The sequence below is a fragment of the Pteropus vampyrus genome, unplaced genomic scaffold (assembly GCF_000151845.1).
Source record: "Pteropus vampyrus isolate Shadow unplaced genomic scaffold, Pvam_2.0 Scaffold123, whole genome shotgun sequence".
NCBI classification, from domain to species: domain Eukaryota; kingdom Metazoa; phylum Chordata; class Mammalia; order Chiroptera; family Pteropodidae; genus Pteropus; species Pteropus vampyrus.
The window spans coordinates 2,270,585-2,298,167 of record NW_011888904.1 but is presented as its reverse complement, the minus strand read 5'-3'; the positions used below and the strand labels follow the sequence as shown (position 1 = coordinate 2,298,167).

The 27,583-nt window shown below is 35.6% G+C and overlaps 2 protein-coding genes across 6 annotated transcripts in view; one reads left to right on the top strand and one right to left on the bottom strand.

Moving 5' to 3' along the window:
• The first annotated feature begins 418 nt into the window (after positions 1–418).
• On the top strand, positions 419–27,564 carry XPA (XPA, DNA damage recognition and repair factor). 3 transcript variants are annotated; one of them, XR_896237.2, is made up of 7 exons: positions 437–676; positions 7,780–7,890; positions 10,743–10,848; positions 13,321–13,486; positions 15,250–15,367; positions 17,924–18,165; positions 22,102–22,265. XR_896237.2 is itself a non-coding variant. In XM_011366235.2 (6 exons), exons 1-6 carry the CDS (start codon positions 462–464, stop codon positions 22,248–22,250), a joined length of 708 nt encoding a protein of 235 aa, XP_011364537.1. In that variant the 5' UTR covers positions 419–461; the 3' UTR covers positions 22,251–27,564. The 3 variants fall into 3 exon arrangements, 2 of the variants coding, with proteins under 2 accessions (XP_011364537.1, XP_011364536.1); XM_011366235.2 differs by lacking the exon at positions 17,924–18,165 and having other exon boundaries at positions 419–519; positions 22,102–27,564; XM_011366234.2 differs by lacking the exon at positions 17,924–18,165 and having other exon boundaries at positions 22,102–27,564.
• The window catches only part of NCBP1 (nuclear cap binding protein subunit 1), a 38,687-nt gene continuing 36,311 nt past the window's right edge, over positions 25,208–27,583 (bottom strand). The window contains exons 22-23 of one of the 3 annotated variants that reach the window (XM_011366236.1): positions 27,038–27,151; positions 25,208–25,734 (exon numbers count right to left, since the gene is read on the bottom strand). In XM_011366236.1, the coding sequence (XP_011364538.1) occupies positions 25,621–25,734; positions 27,038–27,151 (228 nt within the window). In that variant the 3' untranslated portion in view covers positions 25,208–25,620. The remainder of the gene's footprint in view (positions 25,735–27,037; positions 27,152–27,583) is intronic. The other 2 variants (XM_023534218.1, XM_023534219.1) reach the window with 2 other exon arrangements.

Here is a 27,583-nt window from a genome sequence, read left to right as displayed (position 1 = left end):
TTTGTAAGCTTGTGCCGGGCATTGTGCCGAAAGTTTTTACATCCAATGTTCCCAGCAACCGAGGAAGTAGTTTCGTAATTATCCTCATTTTACTACTGAAGAAACTAGACTCAGGTTAATAACTTGTTCAAGATCACGCAGACAGTAAGTGTCGAAGCTGGGACTTCATCTAGGTATGACTCCAAAGCCTATTTTCTGAACCACCAAGCGAAACTATTATTTTAAAGATGACCAGGTCCTAAAAAAGAGAACTGTTACCCACCCTTCTCCCAGGTTACAAGCTAGCACGTATTCATGCTCCGACCCGTGCGCAGACTCCGTCCACCTGAGTCTCTTCAAACTGCGCAGACTCCGTCCACCTGAGTCTCTTCAAACTGCGCAGGCGCACTCCCTCTCCGTGGAGCCTGCGCGGAGGCGGTAATGGCACGGAGGCGGGGCTGTGGGAACGCTTCGCCGCGCCAATGCGCGTGCGCTGGGGCAGGGCCACGGTTCTCCGAGTTGGAGATGGCAGCGGCCGAGGTAACTTCGCCAGAGCCGGCGGCTTCAGAACAGTCGGCGGAGCTGCCAGCCTCTTTGCGGGCGAGCATCGAGCGGAAGCGGCAGCGGGCGTTGATGCTGCGCCAGGCCCGGCTGGCCGCCCGGCCCTACGCGGCGACGGCGGTTGCGGCTACCGGAGGTTTGGGCCCTGGCGGCGCCTGCCCCTTCCCTTTCCTGGCAGGCCGGGTACCGCGCCCCGTGTGTGGCGTCGGGTCCCCTCGCGTCTGCGTGCACACCCTTCCCCGTCCCAGGAGGGAATGTGCTCAGCGAGTCTTGTCGAAGCAAAGCTGTTCCAAACCAAAGGGCGTTTCCGTGGTAGAATCCTGACTCGCAGTCCCGGGCTTTCCTCACCGCACCTGGGCGGTCCAGTTGCTGTCTTTAGCTTTGGGATGCAGCCGCCCCCCACCCCCTCATTGGGAGGTGCCAGCCGGTGCCCTAAGTTAGCGTTTCAGCTTTCCCTTTCTCTTCTCTTCCTGCAACCTCTACCGGTCCTGGAGGTGGTCTTTCTGTAAAGCGTTTAGACCTGTAACCCATTTCAGTAATCAGCACCTGCTCCCTCATTCATCCTCAAAGGGCGATTGAGTGCATATTCCCTATCCAGCACAGTGCCTGCTATCTACAAAGCTCCAAGAAGAGCAAGGAGACATACCTACCGCCTTCGTGAGGCTAACATAGTAGCAGCTGTTGTGCTTTACATGTTTCAGATGAACTAATTTCATTCTCAAGCTAACCTGGAAAATCATTAGGGCAGGATTTGGTATCCCTGTTAATGAGGTGGTAATTGAGGACCAGAAAAGGAAAGGAGTTTTCTCAGGTTCATTCCAGCAAGTGCACAGGCTAATCAGGATTGGAACTCAGATCATCTGACGCTGGGTTCAGGGCCTTTCTTTGCCACCAGTTGCCTCTGCTACACTAGGCATCTCTCCAATTCATAAGAGGGAAGGCTGTTAACTCTTGTCCGGATTTCCTCTTCTTCCTCTCTTAGGGTAGCCCTTGGCCGCCTGTCATGTATGTATGTATCTGTATATATGTATGTTATATAATTCTCTCTACTGTGGTCAAGCAGTAATCTTCCCCAGGGTTCCTAAAATATAGTTTGGTTGATATGCAGGTGTTCACGACTATCTATAATAAGTACATGTGTTTCTAAGCTATATCCCATATTGTGTGAGTAGTTGAGCACAGTTTAAAGCAGTGTCATCTGCTGTCCTTTTTCATGAGCCAGAAGTAAGGAAGAATGAGAAGAGTCTCAGGCTGGCTGCATGTCTTCATATTCATATTGACACTGAATCTGCAAATTCCAGCCGCTTTCAGTCGTTCTGGTCTCATTGCTTTCTCATGATTTTCTTTTTTCAACTTGAGGCATTCTAGAGTCAGGATCAAAAGTTGTTCATTTGCATTGATTAATTCATATTCATGATTCCATAAAGGTTTCTAGATATGTACAGACAATCCCTGATTTATAGTGCTTTGACTTATGGTGCAAAAGCTATATGCATTCAGTAGAAACCATACTTTGAATTTTGATCTTTTCCTGAGCTATCAATAGGCAGTATTATATTCTCGTGTTGCTGGGCAGTGGCAGTGAGCCACAGCTCCCAGTTAGCTACGTGATCATGAGGGTAAACAACTGATACTCTAGTATTAAATGCATTTTCTTTTAAATGTTGTGAACAGTATGAGGGGAGATGTGGATTTAAAAAAACACAGTCATGCAGAAACAAAATGTGTTGGACCAAAAAAAAAAAAAAAACCATGGACATTCAAGAAGGGAAGATAGTGGAAAACTACCTGTTATTAAATGCATTTTCGACTTATGATATTTTCCATTTACTATGGGTTTATCTGGACACAACACCATCATAAGTCGAGGAGCATCTACTAAATAGATGTGGAACATAGCATGAGAATTGCTGTTAACAGTAGAAACAGGCTTTTTATAATCTAATCCCTTTGTTTAATAGAGGAAGAAATTGAGGCCAGAAACGGGGAGTAACTTAAGCAAGTTAACACTATTAAATTTGCCTTTTTAAAAAAATGAATTATAACCTATATACATTGATATGTAAAATGTGCTCACCTAATTTAACCTATGTAAATGCTTATGTAAACACCACAGTGATCAATATATAATTTCAAGAACCTTAGAAGGTTACCGAATGCCACTTCTTAGTCAACCACCTGTCCTCAGACATACCTACAGTTGTGACCGTTTGGTTAGTAGTAGTACCTTTTTTGAACTTCATATAAATGGAATCATACAGTGCTTGCCTTCTTTTGCTGAACATAGTATCTGAGAGATTCATCCACGTTGTTGCATGTATTGGTAGTTCGTTCATTTATACATCGTACAGCATTCTTTTGTATTATTATACCACAGTTCTTCCATTTTCCTTTTAATGGCTATTTGGGTTGTTTGCAGTTTGGGGCTATTATGAAGAAAACCTTTGTGAACATTTTTTTTTTCAGTTACAGCTGGCATACAATATTATGTTAGTTTCAGGTGTACAACATAGTGATTAGGCATTTATATGACTTACAAAGTGACCACCCTGATAAGTCTTGTACCCATCTGACACTACACATAGTTATTACAATATTAGTGACTATATTTCTTTTCTTGTGATTGTTTTTATAACTGGCAGTTTATACTTCTAAATTCCTTCACCTTTTTCACCTTTCCCCCACCCCCTCCCATCTAACAATCACCATTTTGTTCTCTATGAGTTTGTTTCTGTTTTATTTATTAGATTCCACATTTAAGTGAAATCATACGATATTTGTCTTTCTCTGACTTATTTCACTTAACATAATACCCTCTAGGTTCATCCATTTAGTCACAAATGGCAAGATTTCATTTTTTGTGGCTGAGTAATATTCCATTGTATATATGTACAACATCTTTATCCATTTGTCTATCGATGTACTTTATCCATTTGTATATCGATATAGAAGCTTTGGTTGCTTCTATATCTTGGCTATTGTAAATAGTGCAGTGAACATAAGGGTACATATAGCTTTTTGAATTAGTGTTTTGGATTTATTTGGATAAATACCCAGAAGTGTTTAATTGCTGGGTCATATATATTATTTTTAATTTTGGGGAGAATGTCCATACTGTTTTCCATAGTGGCTGCACCAATTTACAGTCCTCCCAACAGTGCACGAGGGTTCCCTTTTCTCCACATCCTCACCAACACTTGTTTGTTGATTTATTGATGATAGCTGTTCTGACGGGTGTGAGGTGATAGTTCATTGTGGTTTCAATTTGTATTTCCCTGATGGTTAGTGATGTTGAGCATCTTTTCATATATCTATTGGCCATCTGTGTGTCTTCTTTAGAGAAATGGCTATTCAGGTCCTCTGCCCATTTTTTAAATCAGATTTTTTTTTGTGTCATGTTGTATGAGTTCTTTATATATTTTGGATATTAACCCCTTATTGGATGTATCATTGGTGAATATCTTCCATTCAGTAGGTTGTCTTTTCGTTTTGTTGATGTCCTTGACTGCGTAAAACCTTTTTGGTTTTATGTAGTCCCATTTGTTTATTTTTTCTTTTGTTTCTCCACCTGGAGGAGACACATCCCCCAAAATACTAAGAACGGTGTTAAAGAGTTTACTGCCTGTTTTCTTATAAGAGTTTCATGGTTTTAAACAGTTTTACATTTAAATCTTTAATCTATTTTGAGTTTATTCTTGTATACAATGTAAGAAAGTGATCCAGTGTCATTCTTTTGCATGTATCTATCCAGTTTTTTCAACACAATTTATTGAAGAGGCTGTCTTTATCCCATTGTATGTTCTTGCCTCCTTCATTATAGATTAATTGACCATATAGGTGTGGGTTTCTTTCTGGGCTCTCTATTCTGTTCCATTGATCCTTGTCTGTTTTTATGCCAGTAACATGCTGTTTTGATTACTGTAGTCTTGTAGTATAGTTTGATATCAGGTGGTGTGATACTTTCAACTTTGTTCTTCTTTAAGAGCTTTAGCTCTTCTGGGTCTTTTGTGGTTCCATACAAATTTTAGGGTTATTCATTCTAGTTCTGTGAAAAATGCCAGTGGTATTTTGATAGGAATTGCACTGAATCTGTAGATTGATTTAGGTAGTATGGACATTTTAATGATGTTAAATCTTTCTATCCATGAGCTTGGTATATGCTTCCATTTATTTGTATTTAAAAAAATTTTTTTTTTTCAGTATCTTATTGTTTTCCGAGTACAGGTCTTTTACCTCCTTGGTTAAATTCATTCCTAGGTATTTTATTATTTTTGATGGAATTGTCAATGGGGTTGTTTTCTTAATTTCTCTTTCTGATAGTTTGTTATTGGTGTATCAAAATGCAACCAATTTCTGAATATTAATCTATCTTGCTACTTTATTGAATTTATCTATTCTAATAGTTTTTTTTTTTTTTTTTTTTTTGGCGGACTGGGGGTCTCTCTATATAGTATCATGTCATCTGCAAATAATGACAGTTTTACTTCTTCCTTTCCAATTTGGATGCCTTTTATTTCTTTTTCTAGTCTGATTGCTGTGGCTAGGACTTCCAGTACTATGTTGAATAAAAGTGAAAGTGGACATCCTTGTCTTCCTGATGTTAAAAAGCTTTCAGCTTTTCACCATTGAGTTTGATGTTAGCTGTAGGTTTGTCAATCATGGCTTTTATTATGTTTAGGTATTTTCCCTCTATCCCTGCTTTGCTGAGAGTTTTTTTAATAAGTGGATTTTGGAATTTGTCAAATGCTTTTTTTTTGCATCTATAGATATGATCATGATTTTTATCCTTCGTTTTGTGTATGTGGTGTATCATGTGAATTGATTTGTGGATATTAAATCAACCTTGCATCCCAGAAATAAATCCCACTCAATCATGGTGTATGAACTTTTTAATGTATTGCTGAATTTGATGTGCTAATATATCGTTGAGGATTTTTGTATCCAATGTTCATCAGGATATTGACCTGTAATTTTCATTTTTTTGTAGTGTCTCTGGTTTTCATATCAGGGTAATGTTGGCCTTGTAAAATGAGTTTGGGAGCCATCCATCCCCTTCAGTTTTTTTTTGAAATGTTTGGTAATATTTAAACGTGGAGCCACTTGGCCCAGGGCTTTTGTTTGTTGAGAGTTTTTTGTTTGTTGAGAGTTTTTGAGAGTTATTTGATTTTGTTAGCAGTTACTGGTCTTTTTAGATTTTATATTTCTTCCTGATTCAGCCATGGAAGATTTCTAGGAATTTATCCATTTCTTAAAGTTTGTCTAATTTGTTGGCCTATAATTGTATGTAGTATTTCCTTATAGTCCTTTGTATTTCTTTAGTGTCAGTTGTCACTTCTCTTTCATTTCTGATTTTTTTTTTATTTGGGACCTTTTTTCTTCTTGCTTTCATTGGTCTTTTCTATTGTATTTTAAAACTCTATTCTCTTTATTTCTACTGATTTTTATTATTCCTTCCTTCTGCCCACTTTGGGCTTTGTTCTTTTTCTAGTTCCTTTAGGGTAAGGTTAGATTGTTAATTTAATAAATTTCTTGTTTCTTGAGATAGGCCTGTATTGCTGTAAGTTTCCCTCTTACAACTATTTTGGCTATGTCCCATAGATTTTGTGTTGTCATATTTTCCTTGGTTTCAAGGAATCTTTTGATTCCTTGCTCTCGTTATTAGCCCATTCTTTGTTTAGTAGCATGTTATTTAGCTTCCATGTATTTGTGTGTTTTTCAGTTTTCTTCTTGTAGCTGATTTCTAGTTTTATACTATTTTGATCAGAGGAGATGCTTGGTATGATTTAAATTTATTGACACTTGTTTTGTGTCATGTTTGTCCTAGACAGTGTTCCATGTGCACTTGAATGTATATTATGCTTTTTCGTGATGTCCTAAAAATAGTTAATTCTATCTGGTATTATGTGTCACTTTAGAGCACTGTTTACTTTTTTGTGAGAGTATAATAATATTTTATTATGGTTTTAATTTGTATTTTCCCTGTGACCAGTGTGATGATAACTTTTTCATATACTTACTAGCTATTTTGATATCCTCATATGAAATTCCTATTCGGGTCTTTTGCCCTTTTTTTTTTAAAAAAAAATGGCTTATTTGCCTTTTATTGATTTATAGGATTTTATTACATATTTTGAATCTCAATCTTTTGTCAGGTATACATATTGCAAATAGCTTCTCCCAATTTGCATCCTGTCTTTTTTTTAACTCTCATAGTGGTCTTTTGCTGACTAATAGAAGTTTTTCATTTTAATCAAGACTAATTTAGTAATTTTTTTTTTTTATGGTTAGTACTTTTGGCTACTAAGAAATTTTTGGTTACCTCAAGTTTGTGAAATTATTTTCCTATGTTTTTTTCTGGAAGCATTATTGTTTTACCTTTCACATTCAAGATTATGAGCCATTAAATTTTTTTGTGTGTATATTGTATGAGGTAGAGTTAAAGTTCATTTATTGAAAAGACCAGTTTTTCCTCACTGATTTGTAGTCCAGCCTTTGTCATAAATCACACTGCCATTTACTGAAAAGATTTTTTTTTCCTGCTTAATTGCCTTGGAGCCTTTGCTGTAAATTAAATGACCAAATATATGTATGTCTATTTCAGAACTCTCTCGCCTGTTCCATTGATCTCTTTGTCTTTGTGTCAGTATCACACTATCTTAATTACTGAATTTTTATTGTAAATCTTTAAATCTTGTAGTGTAAATTCTTCAGTTGTTACATATAAGTGTTAAAATCAGTTTGTCAGCTCCCACCTCAAACTTCCCCCCACCCCCGCCCTGCCCCCAAATGCTGGGGTTTTGTCTGGGATCACATTGAATAGATGAATTTGGGGAAAATTGATATCTTAACAAATAGAGGCCTCCAATTCGTCCATGGTATATTTCTCCATTTATTTAGGTCTTTGATTTCTCTTAGTGGTGGTTTCAGTGTAGAGGTTTACACATCTCTTTCCTAGATGTTATTTCTTAATTCTAATTGTATATGCCTGTGGATATTCTGCATACATAATCACGTCATCTGTGAATAAAAACTGTTCTACTTCTTGATAAACTTTATGCCTGTTTTGTTTTGTTGCCATATTGCAACACTTCAGTGTAATGTTGGATAAAAGTGGTAACAGTAGACATTCCTTATCTTGTTTGATACATATTAAATTTAAAGAAAGTTCCTTTTTATGCACATGGGAACATATGGGCTTACCTAGTTCAATTGTTGACCTCTTTTACTTACTTTTTATAGGCATGGCTAATGTAAAAGCAGCCCCAAAGATAATTGACACAAGAGGAGGCTTCATTCTGGAAGAGGAAGAAGAAGAAAAACATACAATTGGGAATGTTGTTCATCAACCAGGTAAAGTGTGTTTTCAGAAAATAGGTATCTAGGTTAGTCATTTTGAGTAACATGCATAATTATTTGCAAACTGATGTTACATAAATAAGTTGCCACACATATTTTAGTCAATGAGCATGTTTGTTTTGTAAGAGTGATAAAGTTTGGAAGTTTTGCTAGTAGGTTAAAAATTGAACAGATTTGGCAGTGATTAATTTAACTTGAGTTTTGTGTAAAGGCCTCAATGCCATTGATAGGTTCTGCACCTTTAAGTGAAATGATGTGAAACAAAACCAGTTTTACCATAGGCTAATTGATTTAAACCAGAATTAAGTTCCTCTGGCAACTCATCAATGTTATAATAAAATGATATTGAATGAAGTGTTATTCAAGGAACTGTTGTACTTAGGGTAGACACTCTCTTTCATTCTATAATGGTAGAGACAGCCAATGACTGATAGATTACATCCTCAAAATTATCTCGATAGGCTGAAATGAGAGGCTAGAAACCAAAAGATAACAGAATGGAGGTTCCTCAAAAAATTACAAAGAACTACCATATGATCCAATAATTCCAGGTCTGGGTATTTATTCAGAAAAAATGAAAACACTGACTCAGAAAGATATATGCACTCTGATGCTCACTGCAGTGTTATTTACAATAGGTAAGATATGGAAACAACCTAAGTGTCTATCAGCAGATGAATAAATAAAGGATAAGTAGTATATATACACAATGGAATAGTATTCAGCCATAAAAAGAAGGAAATCTTGCCATATACAACAATATGGATGGACTTCGAAGGCATTATGCTAAGTGGAACAGATTGGTAGTTGCCAGAGGCAGGGGGATGGGGGCTAGGGGATGGGTGAAGGGTCAAAGCGTACAAACTTACAGTTATGAGTCATAGGGATATAATGTATAGCATGGTGACTATAGTTAATAACACTATTACATATTTAACAGTTGGTAAGAGTAGATTTTAAAAATTCTCATCACAAAATTTGTAACTATGTATGGTGATGCATGTTAACTAGACTTACTGTGATCATTATGAATATATACAAATATCCAATCATTGTTATACATCTGAGATCATTATAATATACATCAGTTATACCTCAATAAAAAGTGTACATGTGCACGTACGAGTGAGTGAGTGTGTTTGTGTTTATGTACAAGTGAGTGAGTGTGTGTGTTTATGTCCACAGTGCCTTGAAGCAAAGATAGCCCAAGGAGCATGAGTAGATCGTGGTGACCAGATCTTGGACTCTGATACTGTTCCTTACTAAAAGGAACCAGGGCCCTTCAGAGAAATATCTGATTCCACAGTTGGTGCAGGGTGGCTACAAGAAGAGCTTGGAACATTATATGTAATGTCAGAAAATATGAAAGTGTCCAAAAAGTGATAGAAGGGTGTTATAAGAACATAGGAGCCCGTTTGAGAGGGCTCCCAGTGGCTAAATCTGAGACAATTCAAGCACCAAAGTAATTTAGAACACTAATGAATATATACCATTGAAAAAATAGGACTCTATGAATCTATATCAATAATAAATAGATACATAAATGGGAGAGAAGGAAGGCGCTTGCTTAGAGTAGACTGCCAGTTTCTCAATGGTGAATGTAAAGGGATTGGTGGAGTTAAATCATTCTGTATATTTAAAATTTTGCATTATAAATTTTTTAAATTAGGAAAATATATCCACACTTTATGGCTATTGACTGTTGATTAATAATGCTGTATAGTAGTCTCCTAATTGGTATTTCTGAGTACAGTTTCTCTCCATTCCAGTACAGTCTGGTAGTCAGTTTTTTGAAGATACCACTTTGACTCTATTTTTATTCTTTTGTCTAAAGAAGAGGGATTTTTTTTCTTACATTTTGGAAATTAGTGGGATTAGTGGATGGTAGACTATTAACTGGCTTTCTTGTGTTAGAAGTAGATTAGGTAAGGCAGTGATTGGAATATGTTGAACAAATCATGAGCAAATGACAACTCCCCTTTTCTTCCCATTGGCAGTTATGGCAGTTTTCAGAATTGGGGCTTGGCAGTAGCAATCAACCTAAAGACTCAGTAAGACTTTCAGACTTGCTGAGAAAACCTCTTCTATAGGATAAAGATCCTTAACTAGATATTTGAAGTCCTTTAAAAAATCTAGATTTACTCAGAGTAGTTTCTGTGCTGGGCATTGAGGATGCATAGCTAAATACTCTATATTGTCAAGAAGTTTATAATCTAGTGGTTGAGACAGATGAAGAGAAAGCAGTTTTCTCTGTTGGTAGGAGATGTAATGTGGGGAAAGAAAAAGTTTTCCATTTGAAAGTGAATTCTGCATTGTCTCTCTTTTACTGTTGTCTAGCTCTTTACTGTTCTTTTCTATGTTATGAGACAAGGAATTCAGGCAGCTTGTAGAAGCTAGGAATAGTAAGATAATAGGTTGTCCCCTAAAACCTCCAGAAAGGAAGGTAGTTCTGCCAGCACCCTTACTTTAGTCCACTGAGACCTGTATCAGACCTATAAACTACAGATCTGTAGGAGAATAAATTTGTGTTATTTTAGCCACTAAGTTTGTGATAATTTGTTAACGACAGCAGTACAAAACTAATACAAGTACTTTACACATGGTTTGGATTCAGAAATACTTGAATTGATAGTTTTTTCCCCCTTGTATTATTCCTTTTTTCTTTTCTTTTTTTTTTTGAAAAATTTTTTGGATAAAGGTAAGATTAATCAAGTTTTTATTTTGTCTTTTATGTAAATGTATTTGTCTGGCAGAAAATGTATGTTGAAAAGCTAATAAAATAGAGAGAAATATGTTGTTTTAGTCCCCAAAAAGAAAACTTAAAGAATTAATCTTCTTTTCTTTAGGACCTGTTATGGAATTTGATTATGCAATATGCGAAGAATGTAGTAGAGAATTTATGGATTCTTATCTTATGAACCACTTTGATTTGGCAACTTGTGATAACTGCAGGTACTTATTTTAGACAATCTTCTAATTGCTAATGTTTACATATAGACTAGGATAAAACAATTCAATCCATTTGGATTTAACATTATTTTAGTAATTATGATTTTAATTTGGGGGGTTCCTAACATTTCTATGGTTTCCATTTTGCCAGAGAAATACAGGAAGCCTTTGCTTATCAAAGTTATAATATTCCATGTCATTAGGAATGCACTATGTCCTGCCATAGATATGTCTTTTTCCTTTCTTCTGGTCTGGTTTTTTTTTTTTTTTTTTTTTTCCTTAGTGGCAGTTTCCTAATCCTTCTCTCCCCTCATCCCCTAAGAATTTCCCTGTTTCTGTAAGTCAACACCTTGCTCAGAGGACTGGGGCGTTCAGTGAGAGGAGGGGAGTCAAACCTCCAGCCCCTCTTCTGGTACTCTCAGAACACCTCTTTCTATTCAGTTTTTATTCTCATGAACAGTCAGGGAAGAGAATAGATGAAGGAAGATCACATTCTTCGGTCATCCTTTCCCTTCTCCTAGCCTTTAACCTCTTTTTATATCCCTGCTGCCCCAATAACCTTCCTCACTCCACATGGTTCTCCTGTCCCTACTGTTTATCTCAGCCAAGTCCTGTGTTGGTGTCTCTCATACCTTAAGACCCTGTCTTAGATTCTTACTTAGCCCTCTTACCTGTTCCCGTTTCTTAGACCTCCAGCGCTAGATCAGTGCCTCACCTGCATGAGGACCTGCTTTTTCAGCATCCCTGCTGCAGACGTTAGGAGCCATCACCATTGACTCGTTGCTGAATAAACTCCTTGGAAGATAGAATGGGAGGTGTTTTTGGTCTCATGATCACATCTGTGATGAAATATTCTGGCACCTATTGGAATTACAAATTATAAACTATTCCCATTGACGTATAGTGGGATTAGTGCACAGAGTAGTTGAAGTCCATAGTATTACGACTCTCTTTAAAGTTCAGATAGCTTTTGGAAACTGAATTAGCACATATGATCTTATGTCCATGAGAAATTGAAAGCAACTGATGTATCAATTTAAAGAAAGTTGCGTGGTAGTCTGGAGTAAATATACTTTTTAAATTTAAACACAACTAGGAACACAGTCCTCCATTCTATTTCCTTTCAACATCTTTGAAGATTGTAATTTTAGTTTAGTGTAGTTTACCTGTTCCCTCCTTTATGCTTCAAATTATTTAGCTTTCTTAAAGGTATTCCCAATTTTAAGTCTCCCCTCCCTGACCTATACCCCTTCTCTTAAGTGTTTACCATTTCAGTAAAGGCCATTTTCATTCATTGGCTATCCCTTGTTTAATTCCAAATCCATTTGGTTCTGTGTTCAGACCATATCCTGAATCTATTCACTTCTCATCCTCTCTCCCACCATTACCTTAGACGAGGCCACCGTCAGCTCTTGCCTGGATCACCTTCTAACTGGTCTCTTGCCCTCACTTTTGCACCATTAGTCTCTTCTCCATATAGCATTTTACTCAAAACTCTTTAATGGTTTCTGATCCATTTAGAATAAAGTTGCTTACAAGGCCCCTATCTATCTCTGACTTTATCTCTCATCACTCTTTGTCACTTAAAGCATTCTAGTTACACCGGCCCTGTTACTGTGAGCCCCAGTTGCAAAGCACACAAACAGCCCTAGAGCCTTTGCATTTGCTCTTCTCTCCAGTATTAACGTTCTTTCACTAGCTATTCAGAATGTTCCCTGACTTCTTAAGGGCCCTACTCAAATATCCCCTCATCAGTGGCCTTCTCAGATTACCCAATCTGAAAATTTCTGTTCCTTTACCATACTTTATGTTCCTTTATAGCACTTACATCTGTTATTATGTTTGCTTATTGACTGACTATCTTCTCCTTTACTGGAATATAAGCTTCATGAAAATGAGGCTTTGTTTTATTCTTTGCTGTATTCCTCATGCTTTGAACATGAGGAATACAACAAAGAATGCATGTAGGTAGAGAACAGATGAATGAGAACTGTGTAATTGACTATGTCTCCATTTTCACTTTGGCGTTGAAAAAGCTCAGAGACAACTGGAAACTCAATTGTGTTGGGGCAGTTAGACCTTACATATTGTGTATATTCCTTATGTCCTGCCCATCCTGACTTTATGCTTTAATTTATATATTTTTACTTATTGAGTCTTAGCTCTCATTGATATTTGCCATGCTCTTATAAGTCATTTCAAATCCTTTGTGGAAAAGAAGGAATTTAAATAAAAAATTCATAAACTTAAATGACATGAATTTGCAGCAAATAAAGCTCAGAATAAGTAAAAGATAAAGGATTTTTTTTGTTGTTGTTGTTAGAATTTTTATGTTGCAATTTGACCATGAGAATTGCAGGGAAAAAGTATTTTATATGTTCCTTTTGGCATGCACAGCCCCAGGTTGTTGGGCTATTTGAAAACTTAATTTATTTAAAATAACTAACTTATATAATGGACTTAATTTGTTTTCAGAGATGCTGATGATAAACACAAGCTTATAACTAAAACAGAAGCAAAACAAGAATACCTTCTGAAAGACTGTGATTTAGAAAAAAGAGAACCAGCTCTTAAATTTATTGTGAAGAAGAATCCTCATCATTCTCAGTGGGGTGATATGAAACTCTACTTAAAATTACAGGTCTCTAGTCATTTATATTCAGTCATTTTAAACCCTGGGACAGGTGAAAATTTAAACACGAACTAGTTGTAATTAGTTTTGTTTTTCTTACGGAGAATTAAAAAGATCCTTTGCATTTGGTTGCTTTACATATGAGTTATAGTCATATGTGACATTTAATGACATGTTTTCTTATTTTGCTTTTTGGTATGGTACTTTGGAGCAAATTTATTACTGTTGGATGATGTTAGGAGTACAGATGAGAAACTAAAAAAGCTGAGAGTAAGAGTCATACCTTGTTTTCCTGCCCACTCCCTGACCCCCAACAAAATCTTAAAAAAAATAAATAAATAAAAAATTTCAGAAATTTCACAAATGTCGAAAATCTAAATCCATTTGGGAAATACTCTTCTGAAACCTATCAAGTGTCCATGTAACTCTGGTGTATCCTAGAGCAGATCTTCTCAACTCTTCTTGCTATAATTATGTTACAGATGTGCCAAGATATTTAATACACTTAGTGCCTAGGGCTGCTATCGTGTCCAGGCTGGTTGCCTTGAGTCACAAGCAGCTTCCTGTATCTACCCCAGAATGATACAAACATAATAGTTTTGTGCCATTATATAAAAAATATTGGGAGGCATTGCTTTAGAGAAATTTGAATTAGAATATACAGAAAATCTTAGTATCTTCAAATAAAATCAAGAAACCACATTGTAAAACCAAACATATACTAAATTTTATTAAACAAAGGACACTATTGATCACCATTATTTTATGTATCATTAAAAAGTAAAAGTATTTAAACTGACCTAATGTTTTCTTACCACTTGGTGCTTTTATTTTATACTTATTGAAATAGTGTTGTTAGACTTACTATAGTTTTTTGCTCTACATAATGCTTGTGTGAGCATAAAAAGGAAAAGGCAAGTACGACAGTTTTATGAAGGTATTCCTAACCTTCTTTGTATTGAGAATCCAATTCTTCTGAACCACTTTAGTCTCAGAGTTGTTAAAGTACTGTTAAGCACATTGATGATGCAGCATTTTCAGAGATGTTAAATTTTGGAAAATGTGATGTTTTAGGACTTTTGAAATGAGAATATATCATTTTATTATGTCAAGAAATTTGTGTTTGGCTACATTGATTGATATTTTGGTCCCCTTAACAGATATCCTGAGTACAATTCTTCATGTGTCTATTATTCTCCTAAATGTAAATAAATTTTATAAAGAGTAAAGATCTGTAACCCAGAGTTTTAAAACTAGAATATTTTTTAAGTCATTCATCTACCAGAGTTTTTAAAAATGCATATCTAAAGATCAGAAGTTAGTCAAGTAGATGGCAACTATTATTGATTCTGGAGGAGAAGAGTAGTAGTGATTGATTTTCTGTGCTAGGGGATTTTTGGAGATTACTTGATACTTAGCTCTCATGTGGCTAATTGGTCAATAAATTTTGAGAGGTGAGCCTGCTGAAACTCAACAGACTCACCGACTACATGTACTTCTATTGATTGATGTGAAAAAGCTGAATGAATTAGAGAAACAGTAAAGTCAGAGGACAACTTTTCTGTTTATAAGCTAATTCAGCATATATTTACTGAGGGTTTCATAGCTTTAGACAGGTATTAATAGAGTTGTTTCTTGTCAATATTTAAAATCGTAAATTTTAAATATAAAATTGTACTTAGATCATTCTTAGGTGCCTATAGATTTAATAATTATAACTTATTTTATAACGCTGAATCACAACTAATTTAAATATGGATTCTGTGTTGTAGATTGAGAAGAGGGCTCTCGAAGTTTGGGGAAGTCAGGAAGCATTAGAAGAAGCCAAGGAAGTTCGACAGAAAAACCGAGAAAAAATGAAACAGAAGAAGTTTGATAAAAAAGTAAAAGGTAAGTGGCTACATTTATATCATCAAGGACTGTGTTTTACTGCTTTGCAAAAAGCCTTTAAGTTCTTCCTTTTTAAAGATAGAATGTCACCAGTAGATTGGAATGTGTTTTGTCATAGATTGAAGAAAGAAAATTTAGTTTGCCCTTAGTAGGTTAGTGTTTGAGACTCTGATTCTACACCTCACAGTACTGCAATTCTAAAAAGCACATAGCCTTCACCTTAATGTGAATCATCATGTTTTATACAGGAATGATGGTAGGATCAGCAGTGAACCCCAGTCAAAGATTTGGCATTGGTTTAATCTTAAATATGACCAACAGGATTATAAAAAGCAAAGATATCCAACAGCAAACTTCTCTAGTTTCTTAAAATGAAAAAATTATGGCTAAGTCTTAGTCATCTAACTTAGCAGCTAGGAGGGATCTTCTAATGTCAGCTAGAAGTCTACATACAAAATAAGTCTAATCACTTTTATTTTGTATGTGGATAAGAGAGTTAGAGTTAGAAAGGTAGAGTGACCTGTTACATAGATGATTATTAGAGAGTTAGAACTGGAACCAGGGTTTCATGACTAAAAGTCTACATTGGTACATTCATTCCTTTATCCATACATCTGTCTATCCACGTGACTATCTATTCTTTGGTCCATTATCTATTTGACCATGCATCCATCCATGTATGCATATGTGCATGAGTCTGTTCACCCATCCGTCTGTCCATCCATCCAATAATAAGCATCAGCTATGTTCCATGCACTGCATTAACATAAATGCTAGAGTCAAACAGTTGTCAAAAGAGAAAGACCAGTAAACTTAAAATCATAGAGTGTGATAAGTACTATGATAGTGATGAAGATAGGGTGCTACACAAGAGAACGAAGAGCACTTTTTGCTATATCACAGAATCCCTAAAATGAGTCTTAAAAAGTATGCATACAGTAATTGTAGAGTCCCAGTGTTTTGTAAAGTATATATAGATAGCACATATTTTATATGTATACAGGGTTATACATACACTAAATTGATCCATTTAAAATGAGTCTCTTAGCCATAATAAATAATTTTGCTTATGTTTTTAGAATTTAGAAGAGGTTTTAAAGGGTGACTGAAGATAGCTCAGATGTCTTCAAAACAAACAAAAAAGCAAAAATAATGTACCTGCATTGTTACTTCTTATGAGGGGATAGGATACCCCCTCCTTTTATTACAAAGCTAATTCATTTGCAATGCAGAAAAGTTAGAAAACTACAAAGAACTTCTATAATTCTACTACCCAAAGGCAATCATTAGTAACATTTTAAGGTCTGCCTTTCTAGTTATTTTCTATGCATAAACACTTTAAAAATATTTTTTTATAGAAATGGAAACACTTTGACATTTATGAAGTTTATCAAAAGTTTATCAAGACAAATAACCCCATTATAAACATCTTTATACAGATTATAGTTAAGATATCAATTCCAGAATCAGGGGGTAAGCACACTTTTATGACTTTGTAGAGAGGTTTCCTATTGCAAACTGCCATAGAAGAGCATTTCACTGAAGATTCTTCCCTAAATTAGCCACCACTGTACCAGTCTTCAAAAATTCCTGCAAGGACCAACTGAGAGGATTTGGAAAGATTTCTTTTGAATTTGGTCCTTTAATCTTTTTGATGTTTTACCATAGCCCTTTCTCTCTTCCAACATCAAGGAGAGCTTTGAAGGATAAAGTAATTAAAGGCATCTTAAGGGATATGAAAGAGGAGGGCATATCTATAAACTAATTACATGTTAGCCTAGGGTTTTTTTAACCCCGTTACCTGACTCATCTCAATTCTTATCTCTCTCCTACCTCCTTAAACCCCTTTCCTGATGTTATTTTAGTGCAGATAGTAATATATGGATAAAGGAATTAGAAATTTGTACCTGCAAATTGGTGAAATCTTTTCAAAAGGTGTTGTATCTGTAATGTTTTTCTTAGATACTATTTCTGTAGTATGGTCTAGATATCTCAAGGTGACTAAATATTTATAATTTGACTAACAAAGATTATGACATCAGTTTCATTTCATTATGCTTTATAAAATTCTATTAACATAATTCTGTGGATTATTTAAATATTAGTATGAATAGAAAATTTCTTTTAAGACTTACACAATTTTCATAGGTATTCTTTAAAAGAAGTAAAAGCTCAAATATAATTGGCTGTTTTTCCTCACTATATTAAATTCCTGTATTAATCATCAGCTAACTACTATTGATTTTTCTTATCCTTAAAGAGTTCAAATTTGTCTTGAATTTTTCTTTGACCTCTTAAGACCTCTTTAATTCAGCTCATTTCTTATTTGGATGAAGAATGTCTTTTGAGGAAATTTTCCCAAGTGGTTACATGAGGGGTTACTTGAGTTCCAAGTCCCTACAAATCTAAGAATGTTTCTCTGTTTCTTTTGTGTAAGAAAACCTAGGTTTTCTCTCCCTTGTATAAACATTACTCCATTGTCTCCTGGTGTTTAATGTGCAGAGGTCAATCTGATGCCTTCTTTAATTATGGCTTCTTCTTGTTGATTTACTTTAGAGGTTGGTGGATATGCTCCTGTCCTCCTGACTAGGCCACAAGGGGCTGAGAGTGGAGTAGACACTGTAGAGATTAGAAACAAGGAGCTTGCTATGCAATTTGCTCAGAAGGCTCAGGACAGAGAGGAATAGAAGGAAATCAAAAAGTTTTTTAGTTGAAAAGAACTTGGAACCTGGTTCCTCTTGGTCTTCTGATTTTGATCCACAAAGAAGCTGACACAAAATTTACTTCTTTATGGAAAGGTAAGAGATTACATTTACCTGCTTTTGGAATACAAAATTTTGCTTTAGCAGTTTCAGAAATAATTGATCTTACTACGGAAGAATATTAAAAGTGTAGATAGTATAAGGTATTTATAAATATAGACAAGGTGAAAAACAAGAATTTTGTCAGCAAATTCAAATTGTTATAGATCGTAGATCCAAGAAGGCACAAGTAGAAATGGTATTATTGCTGCTCAGTGTAAGTGGATTTCAGAAAATGCAGTATACGTCGGCCTTGATATTGGATGGAACTTTCAGTTGGTACAGATACACAGAATGTTTTGAGTTTACAAATTTCTACAAATAAGGTGGAGGTAAGGCTTTTTTTAAAAGTTATACTCAGCTTCTTCTTACATAGTACTGGTAGTGGTTAGCCTCCTAAAAAAGAAAGTTAATCTTCATTGTTTGTTACTATGCACTTTGCCCCCAAAAGAGGTGGGTAAGAAAATCTCATTTTGGGACCCCTGCATTTGTGGACATTTTACATGTTAGGCCTGTGGTTATATGTGACTTTTCGGGCTTTTCTTAGGGGAGTGTGAAGGGCACAGTCCCTGTTATTCGGCTTCAGTTTATGGAAGACAAAATAAGAGCAAAACTTCACATGTTTTGTCATTTCCTTCTGACTTTCTCTAGTTAACAAGGGGTGCTGTATGTCAAAACTTCCTGCCTTCTCATCCAGATTTTTAAAGTATGGGGTCTCCCTCAGCTATTTATAAGTTTACCTCATAAGCAGCATTAGGCTTTTTTTGATTACAGGCTGCCTCTTTTTGGAAAATTAAGAGTAAGCCAAATAAATGCAAGTTTTAGAGTGGTACTAATTTTTCATTGCAACAAGGATTTGGGGAAAATGTCTCTGGGTAAAAAGAATAAGCAGTCCCTGAAGATATCAGTAGCAAGATTGAACATTTTATGAACATTTTAATATCTAGTTGAGGTATTGCTCAGCTTTTTGTGTTGTGAAATTCAAGGCCAATGAGACTAGGAGGTTGTATCATGGTAAACCATTGTTTTGTTTTCTGGCTTTAATTGTGCTTTCAGTGCTGCTAGGTCCATCCCCGCTCACCCCACCTTCAAGGTTTCCTCAGCTCCCAAGGCCTATCAGATCCTTTCCCATTCTTGTAAAGTCTCTGACCTTTCCGCCATCCTCTTCTCATCCTCAGCAGTAGATAGTTGATCTCTACTTTCCAAAGTTTTAAGTTGCTTAAATGAAGTAATGTGAAAAACGTATTGTTAATTTGAACAAATTTTTATTTCACCAGATGTTGACAGTTTGTCATGTGTGCTTTTTTCTCTCACACATATACATATATTTTGCTGAACTGTTTAAGAGTTACTTGGAGACATTGTGATTCTTATTCAGTACTTCGTATTGTTTCCTAAAAACAACATTCTTCTACATAACTAAAAAACAGTGATCACACAATAAATTTAACATTAAAGCTATTATCTAGTATATATCTATATTTATCTTTCTCCGGTTTTTCCAATGTCCTTTCTAGCTTTTTAGCTGTTAGATCCAGGGGCCAGTCAAGGATGATGCATATCTATAGTCTCTTTTAGTTCCTCAATCTTTTTATCTTTCATGACATTGACACTTTTGAGTCAAGGCCACCTGTTTTGTGGAATGGCCCTCCATTTGGATTTATTAGCAGCATGTTTCCTCATGATTAGATTCAGGTCAAACATTTTTGGTAGGAATACTTCCTAAGTGATGATGTGTCGAGTGCATCACATCAGGAGACATACCAGTTCTCCTCTAAGAGTGATATGCAGTTTGATTGCTTGGTTAAGACAGCATCTGCCAGATTTTGCCATTGTAAAGGTTCCCTTTCCCCTGTGTAATTAATAGGAAACCTGTGGGGTGACTCTTTGACACTGTGAACATCTCATTCCTTAAGTTTCACTCAGTGTTTTTAGTACGTGGGCATGATTCTTGCTTGAGTCAGTTATTATTAGGCTGGATATAAATGGTGATTTTCTATTTTTGTTATTCTTTCTATAATTATTTAGCTTCTTTTAGAAGAGCTCTTTTTAGTACCATTTGGACTTATGGATTCTTATTATCAAATCAGTGTGGCAGTCCATTCCTATCATTATTCATTTGGATTCTCATATTGTCTAAAATGTGCCCAGTGGAAGCCCCTTCAAGCTAGCTCCTGTTTTCTTTTTCTTTTTTGTAAAGAATTACAAACTTACATAAAATTGCAAGAATAGTAAAAAGGATACCCATATATCCTTTACCTAGATTTACCTGTTGTTAACACTTTATGCTATTTGCATCATTTGCATTCTCTTATCTATAAATATTTTTTTCTGTACCATTTAAGGTGCATACGTCATCACTCTTCACCCCTAAATAGTACAGTGTATATTTCCTAAGAACAGGACTGTTCTTTTACCAAAAAAAAAAAAAAAAAAGTATAGTGTTGATATTTTTGTCACCCATATTCTGGTTCTGTTAACTGACCCAGTAATGTCCTGTATGATTTTTCATTCTAGTGCAGGATCCAGTCTAGCAGGAGACATCTTCCTGTCATTTGAAACTGAGGCATCTGTGTAGTTCTGGTCAGCATATCATTTCCTTTATTTTTAATTTAGAAAATGTCCTGAAGTAAAATAAAATAAAAGGATAGAGGGCATTTTGTATATATCTAGAAAAATTCGGGTTCTTCAGAATGAGATGATACAGGAATAAAGACTAGAGTTTGGCTAGCTGTTTGACTTTAGGCACAGTTCCTATTAACTTCTCTGTGCCTTTGTTTTCTTGTATATAAAATTGAGATGATAGTTGGACTTATCTTAAAGGATTGTGAGGATTAAATGTTTATAAAAGTGCTTAGAGCAGTCAGTGCCTAATATATGTTTGTTTATCCTTATAAAGGCTGAAAATACAAAGATTCAAGTAGCATTTTGATATAGATCTAAAATGGAGAAAACGTGTGATAACGTGGTGTATGTTGCTTTTTATGGTTGTTATAAAAGATAACATACTCTCCCTTAGATTGTATCAAAGAGTGCCTGGCTTGATGGATCATTGGTCAGATTAAGAAAAATGTAAACAACTAGCTTTGTTTTTTAATGATTAAGCTAGAAACTGAGGAGTTATTAGCATATTGATTTACAATTAACACTAAGCATTTGGTTTCTTCAGGTAATATGCTATGTGAACTTTTAAAATGTGATTGACTTAGTTGCATTTCAAAGCATCTAACATTTTCTTTGTAAAATGACTTTTTAACATTATGTAGTGGAAAAAATTCTAAACATTGGAACAAATGACCTGAGTTTACATGCTGACTTTGCTCAGTTTTCTTACCTGTAAAATAAAATGAAGTAAAATAAAAACTATTGTTCTTTCTAGCTTTAATAGGCTGTGATTCTTATGGTTGTACTTTGCAATTGTTATTAGCAGTTTCTCTCCTAAAATATTGCTCATTTCATAGGATAAAGAATTTCATAGACTTAAGATGAACTGACCAAAGCAGCTTTTCTAAGATGAAACATGAGCATAGCATCAGAGTTTTTGGCTTTCCAGTGTTCTTTCAAGCAAAGCTTGCCTTGACTCTTATAGAAGTTCCTGACTTAGATGGAGCTTAAAAATGTTCCTTGTCCTCAGTTATCCCAGCTAACCCCCTTTCATGCTGTGGTATCCTGTCTTCCATCAGCAGTTGCTTGAACAAACCCTGTTCTTTATTCATCTTTTTTTTTTGGTTAACACACTCCATTTCTGAATTTCCCATTTTATACTACTCCAACAATGACTTTTCACAGGCTAACCTGGTAAGTTTATAAAATCAATTTGGATGTTATAAAGTTAAGGTAAACCATATTTGGTTTAAACATATGTGCATGCATAATGGATTTTTCAGGGTTCAGCTGAATAGCACCACTGAAAACTGGCCTTTTCCTTCTTAGAATTACGGCGAGCAGTAAGAAGCAGTGTTTGGAAAAGGGAAACAGCTGCTCACCAGCATGAGTATGGACCAGAAGAAAGCCTAGAAGATGACATGTACCGGAAGACTTGTACTGTGTGTGGCCATGAATTGACATATGAGAAAATGTGATTTTTAGTTAAGCGATGTTTGACAGTTTTATATTTAGATAAAGGAAATTTATATCGGTCTTGTTTAAAATTCACCGAAAAAGTCTTCATAGATGAATGAAACACTTGTATAAATAATACTTCAGTAATAAGTACATACTGTATGGCTTAAGAGCAAGTCCATTAAGGTCCAGCAGGTCTGGTTGTGGGCAAAATACTGGTTCTATGATTGTTTTTTCTGCAACAGGGATGGGAGCTGAGTGGTATACAGTAGGTTCGAAAGTCTTAGGTTACAGCTAAAATTGAGAAATAAGAAACCAAGGGAAACCCTAGATTGGGTAGGAGGAAGAGCTTTTAGTAAAGGCAGAAGCTGGCTGAACTGGATTGTTATCTCAGGAAACAACAGGGATGGTGGTATACCCTGCACCCAGAGACTGGGTCAGGACTTCTAGACTGTTTCGGTCCCCAAGTAAGGGAGCAGGGCACTATACTGCTGGGACAAGTCCTGACAGCAGGAATAAATAGTGAGTTGTAGGAGTCCAATCATGTTTTCTGTATCTGTAGGGTTTACTGCTATAAGCCCTAATGTTAGTATCTAGATAGGCCTTTTCAAATCTGGATTAAAATGGAAAACCAGCTGTATTTATTGATCAAAGAAGGTACTTACAATAAGTTTATCATAACTTGCACTTACCATGGGCCAGGCAAGCACTATGCTAAGTGCCTTACAGATAATTCTCATTTAATCCTGGGAGGGAAGACAACTTGCTTCTGTGTTTATGTACCATTTGGAAAGGAAGTGATAACCTACAACCTGATATCACCCCAGACATCTGGATCAAGTTTAGCAAGTCAAAATTTCCTCTATTAAAAGGATTACAAGGTACTTATAGCTGTTAAGAGGATTTGATCCCATGTGGTTGATAGGATCTGTGCATTATTCAGGTTAAGATAAACTGGGTATTTTTAACTTATTCTTTGACATAACTTTTTATCCTACTGCTGCAAATAGAAGTTCATACATTTTCATTTTTCTTTCTAGATCAACTCTTGGAGATTAAGCTTAAAGGCAAAAGTCAAAACAAGTCAAACCCAAAGAGGCTTGAGACTATAATTACTTATTGTTCTCTGTATAAGTATTCAATACAGAAATGTTTAATATATTGTTACTTTTTTTTTGCTTCTGAACCAACAGCAATACCTTCTTGGGACTACCCCCGCTAATCTCCCCCCCAAAAAAGTCCAGCTTGTTGACAACAGAGTAACTAGGGGTTCAGGCTGCTGACAACACATATCTGCATTGAGATAAAGAGCCCTTGAGCCACATGGATTTAGGTTCAAATTACACTTACTAGCTGTGGACCTTGGGTAAGTTACTCCATGGGCCTGTTTTTTTTTTTTTTTAATCTGTCAGATGGGTATAATAATCCATCTCTTAAAGAACTGTTATGAGGATTAAGTATGGTGACTATGTGGAACCTGGCACATAACAGCCACCCATTAATGAGCACATATTGTCATCAAGACCAGTGTAGTTACAGGTTTGTCACTCTCTGCCTTCATTAATTTAAGACAGTTCTGGTATCCAGATATTGATAGCCAGATCTGCTCTATCCAGGTTGTCAAGTTCTTTCCTCATCTTTCATATTCTGATACAATTATAAGTTATACAGATAACTACTTTCCAGGAAAAACAAATGAACTTACCTTCATATGAACCGCTCCCTGAATAATTAATTCTTGAAGGGAGATTTAGAATCAAGGCCAACAGTATATATTCCCTTTGACAAAAGTATGGTAAATGGCATCGCTACAACTTAATACTGATTTATTTCAAGTATTTTCATGCCAAAAGAATTTCATGCCATTCTTTTGTCTGTGAGCTTCACTAGTGGGGAAAGCAGCTGCTGAAAGCAACTACTAATTGTTTTATTTAATTCAGAATTCAATCTCTAGTTCAGTTTTTCCATATACTTGGTGCCAGACTGGGACAGAGCAGGGTCACATCAGTGAACAGTTGTTAGAAGTAACTATTACACAAAAGGAAGTGAAAACCTAGAAATTTCTCTAGAATTTGGATCAAGTATAATTATCCAAACTTTGCAATACAAGGAGGAACAGTATAAACGAAGAATGTTTAACCAAGAATCTGAGTTTTAGTCCCCTTTTTTGCTAGTGACTTGCCATGCAACTTAATCTTGTGAATAATTGTCTTAAAAAGTATGGTATTCAAAAATCCTAGGAATTCCCACCTACCAAGTAGTCTATATTCTGTAGCCACTAAATATATGGTAAACCAGAGACCATATATTAATATTGAAAATGCTTAATGCAGCCTATTCTTTAAACAGTGTAGTAAGTTAAAAGATACCTATGTTGTACAAATGCACAAAAATACTATCAGTAGTGGGGTTATTGGTAAACTTTTTCTAAGGTTTAATGAAAAAAATCTTAAAGATTCTAGGAATTTGGAATGTCAGATAATTTTTTATACTTCTGCATTATTTTACAGTGTATTCACATCTTAGTGAAGCCTCAAGACCATATAGGAAACAGGCTCAGGAACTAGTAGTACTTAGACCAGGTTCCATAGAAACAAAATCCAAACCTACTCTAACTCCAAGTATAGTTCTAGCCAGCCTAGCTACTTCTAGAGGAGCTGACCAGGGGCTCTAAGATAAGTTCTCAAACTTGCCTGCACATTGGAATCACTTGGGGAGCCTTAAGAACTACCGATGATGTCTGTATTCCACCTCCAGAGACTATGGTTTAATTTAAAAAATTTTAAAGGTTCCCAGGAGTTTTATGTTCAGACAGATTTGGAAACTGCTATTCTAATAACACTTTTTAAAATTAGTAGTATCTTAAAATACTACAATTAAGAAAAACGAGAACATTTCAAGTGGAGGGAAGTACATCTTCAGTAAGAAACCACTAGTTTTAAAGTAGACTGAGATGATAAATCATGAAATACCAAAGTTTAAAAAACATTTTTAGTTTTATTTTGGCCATGTTAGGTTATCCATGAGCTGTGAAAAGCTGTGCTACTTGATAAACCCATCAGTTTTATATACTACTTTGTAAGCTTGACCTCTAGTGTTTCAGACCTCAAATCAGTTATCTTTTGTGCCTTAAGGAGACAAAATATAAGAAAAGTTGTATCTGTCACATATAACATATCCTATGGTCATCGCATTATTGTCACTGGGGAATATACTTTTTAGGGGTGATTAACAGGTAACCAATGCCATATTCTTTACTGTCTTCCTTCCCATTTCCTTTAGTAAGTGAAAGGATGCTATAAGAAAGCAAGCATTCAAACAATCAAAAATAAGACAAATTATTTTGAGATATTTTTTAAAAAATCTTGACATGAGGGGGAAAAATGACCCTTAGGCCTGCAGGGCACAGAACTGTTGGAACACAGCCAGGATATGAGGATCTAATTCAGCAGTGAAGAGCAAGTTCTCCAGGGTCACCATGTACTGTTGGATTATTTGGTGATGCTGTGGACACAGAAAAGGGAGTATTTAGGTCCGGTAAAAAGAGCACACAAACAATCTTGCAGAAAATTCCCGCTGGCAGCCCACCCACATTGTTGAATGATGAGAAGATGTCGGGGGGAAAAAGTGGTTATGCTGATGGGAATAATAGGCCCCTGAAAAGCCCCAACATTAAGAAAATGTAGAGGGAAATGAGGAAAAAAGTACATTCAATAACTTAAATCCAGTTCTGACCAGCTTCTATGTAAATCCAATTCATGCTTTAAGGCAATGGCAGCAGTATCTGCTGCTACTACTATTACAGACAAGGTTAAGCTGGGTCTCTCCCTAATAAAGAGAAAACACAGGTATGCCTTTAACAGTAGCCAAGACAGGGACTAACTTTGGAAAGATTTTAAACAAAAAGGGAAGGTGGTATGTTACAAATAATAGCACAGTTGCTGTTTGCTACTGTTAAGGTTAAAACCATAATTTTGACATGAAAATGTTGGAATCACTTCCCTTTTTTGGTTACAACATTAAAATACCTCTTTGCAAAAGGGTGAAAAAAACCCCCCAGATCACTGGCTAATCTCTTAAGTACTGCACAAAATAAGAAACTAAACCTCATTTTTGGTTATCTTTTAAAAATAGCTCATCTGTCTTATTGAAAATCAGAGACTTGTTGAGCCTAAATGGAATCAAAGTGTCAGAAAATGAAATAATCTCTTATGTGTGCACCTGTATAACTTGAATATACTCAGAAATCCCTAGAGGACTGGGAGCTGTTTTAATTGGAAATAACTAAAAAAAAATCTAGAGAATATCTGGAGGCTTAAATAACTTTTTTTCTTTTTATGACTTCTAATTTAATTCTTTTCTAGAATAAATGAGGAGTGTTTGTTAGTGTCTGAAGATACAAAGAATTAGTTCGACTCTCCTACCAATCTTGGACTTAAATTTAGCGGAGAGTAGGTGTTGCATTTTGCTTTCTAGAAAGACCTCAGGAAAGTTACCCTTGCTTCTGGGGGCACTGTTTATCATCTGAACATTAGATTTTAAGGACCTTTATAAATGTAATTATTGTTCCCTTAGCATTTTTTTCCCTCTACATTTTGTATTACAGCTAGGCTTTTTAGCAGAGCAATCTGAGTGATATAGAACCAATTTAAGCCTAAATATTCTAATGAACAACAGTAGGAACAAATGGACATGAATTAAAAGGCCTACAGGTGCTATAACCTGACAGATTCAGTGATTTCTCAAAATAGAATATCTGTGGCTGAGAATAGTGATGTTTATTATCTAATCAAAGTTGCCCACAAACCTGTAAGAAGATCTGCTGTAGCCTCTCTATACAGTTCTTATACCATGGTGTTAATACACTGGTCCCTTCAGTTTCACATCGTACTAAGTGCTCAGTCAAGATCATGATAAATCGCTGGAAAGGGAGTACAAAGTTAGAGGGGTTAGAGAGTGAATTCTTCAGAAACAATCACATTTTGACAAGAGACCTCAAAGGTATTGTTTCTTTCACTGTCTTTCGGTGTGTGTTCCTAACTTTTGATAATTCAATAAATTCTGTCAGTCTAGAAAGGTAGACCAGTGATAACATGAGGAAGTGCATCCTTTTTGGAAGACAGTGACCTAAATGATCAACAACTGGTACTTAACAGAAACATTCCCATTTTATATTTAAAACATGGAGAAATGCTCAGTAAACAGTGCAGTCTGGAGGTATATGTGGTTATCTCCAAATAGTGAACTTTCAATTTACTTTGTAAATTCTTGTATTTTTTAACCTTGTATAAATGTACACGTGACTTATAATTAAAAATAAAATTTTAAAACAAATTATTGCTTTTTTTTATAT